Source organism: Propithecus coquereli, unplaced genomic scaffold (assembly GCF_000956105.1).
Source record: "Propithecus coquereli isolate 6110/MARCELLA unplaced genomic scaffold, Pcoq_1.0 Scaffold35, whole genome shotgun sequence".
NCBI classification, from domain to species: Eukaryota; Metazoa; Chordata; class Mammalia; order Primates; family Indriidae; genus Propithecus; species Propithecus coquereli.
In genome coordinates, this window is record NW_012149174.1 from 8,458,504 (window position 1) to 8,459,540 (window position 1,037).

Here is a 1,037-nt window from a genome sequence, read left to right on the forward strand (position 1 = left end):
AGCATATTTTATAGACATGGAAATGGGGGGAGGAGAGAGAGATGGAATTTTTATTCCCTACAAAAGAACTAATATTGTCTAATTTTTAGGCCACATGAAAATAAAACCTACCTTGCTGTTGGGAGTATGAAGACGCTAATGTTGAATGTGTCCTTGTTTAACGCTGGAGATGATGCATATGAAACCACTCTGCATGTCAAACTACCCACGGGTCTTTACTTCATTAAAATTCTAGAACTGGTAAGTACTGTAAACCACAATAGCATGATGCTACTTAGTGTTTTACTTAATATTTTTAAAACAAGCAGTATAATTCACTTCATCCACTTGGAGTATAATACATAGACTTACCACGCAATCTCCTAGTTACTTTAATCCTTCCTCTATGCCCCTGCTCAGAATGGCAAGTTCCTTGGATTCCAAGTACAAAAGCGTCAGCTTGGCACTTTTCAATGCTAGGAGTTAGGAGGGAGCTGCTTGGGCCCCATCACCTCCTGCTGCCACACTGAGCATATGTCAGGTGTTACGATGTGCCTCTTCATTATGGTCCACACACAAGTACCATTGGTCTTCCGCACTGGGCTCCCAGAGGTACTGCTCTTCATTTTAAGTTCACACCCTCAGCCTTGTTCCCAAAGGACCTCCAACACGTCAGAACCAGCGGTCTTCCACAAATTCTGAAATCCTGGTATTAAGCCAGGTCTTAGTCAAGTTTCTCTTTTTCCACAAGAGTCTCTATCCAGAGACCACCCCTTCATACCAAGAGTGTTTGAGAGAGGCTTTTGACCTCTCACAAATATGTTACCCCCTTTCTCTAGAGCATCGAGAGCCTATTTGCAGAAGTAAGAGGGGAAACTCAGGTATTCAGGGAATATATTTTTTAAATATGGCTATTGTGACTGCAATTATTATTATTAACTACCTTAAACACATTCTAATGTACCAGACCAAAGAGGGCCATTGAAATTTGGACTTTATGGATTCCTTGACTCACGATATTTCAAGAAATTAGACCTTGGATTAAATAGGGAATATAC

General features: G+C 40.7%; 1 protein-coding gene across 1 annotated transcript in view; it reads left to right on the forward strand.

Annotated features, from left to right (window-relative positions):
- ITGA4 (integrin, alpha 4 (antigen CD49D, alpha 4 subunit of VLA-4 receptor)) overlaps nucleotides 1-1,037 on the forward strand; it is a 90,513-nt gene that overhangs the window by 79,050 nt on the left and 10,426 nt on the right. Inside the window, exon 18 of the mRNA XM_012651138.1 lies at nucleotides 90-240. Within this exon, the coding sequence (XP_012506592.1) occupies nucleotides 90-240 (151 nt within the window). The remainder of the gene's footprint in view (nucleotides 1-89; nucleotides 241-1,037) is intronic.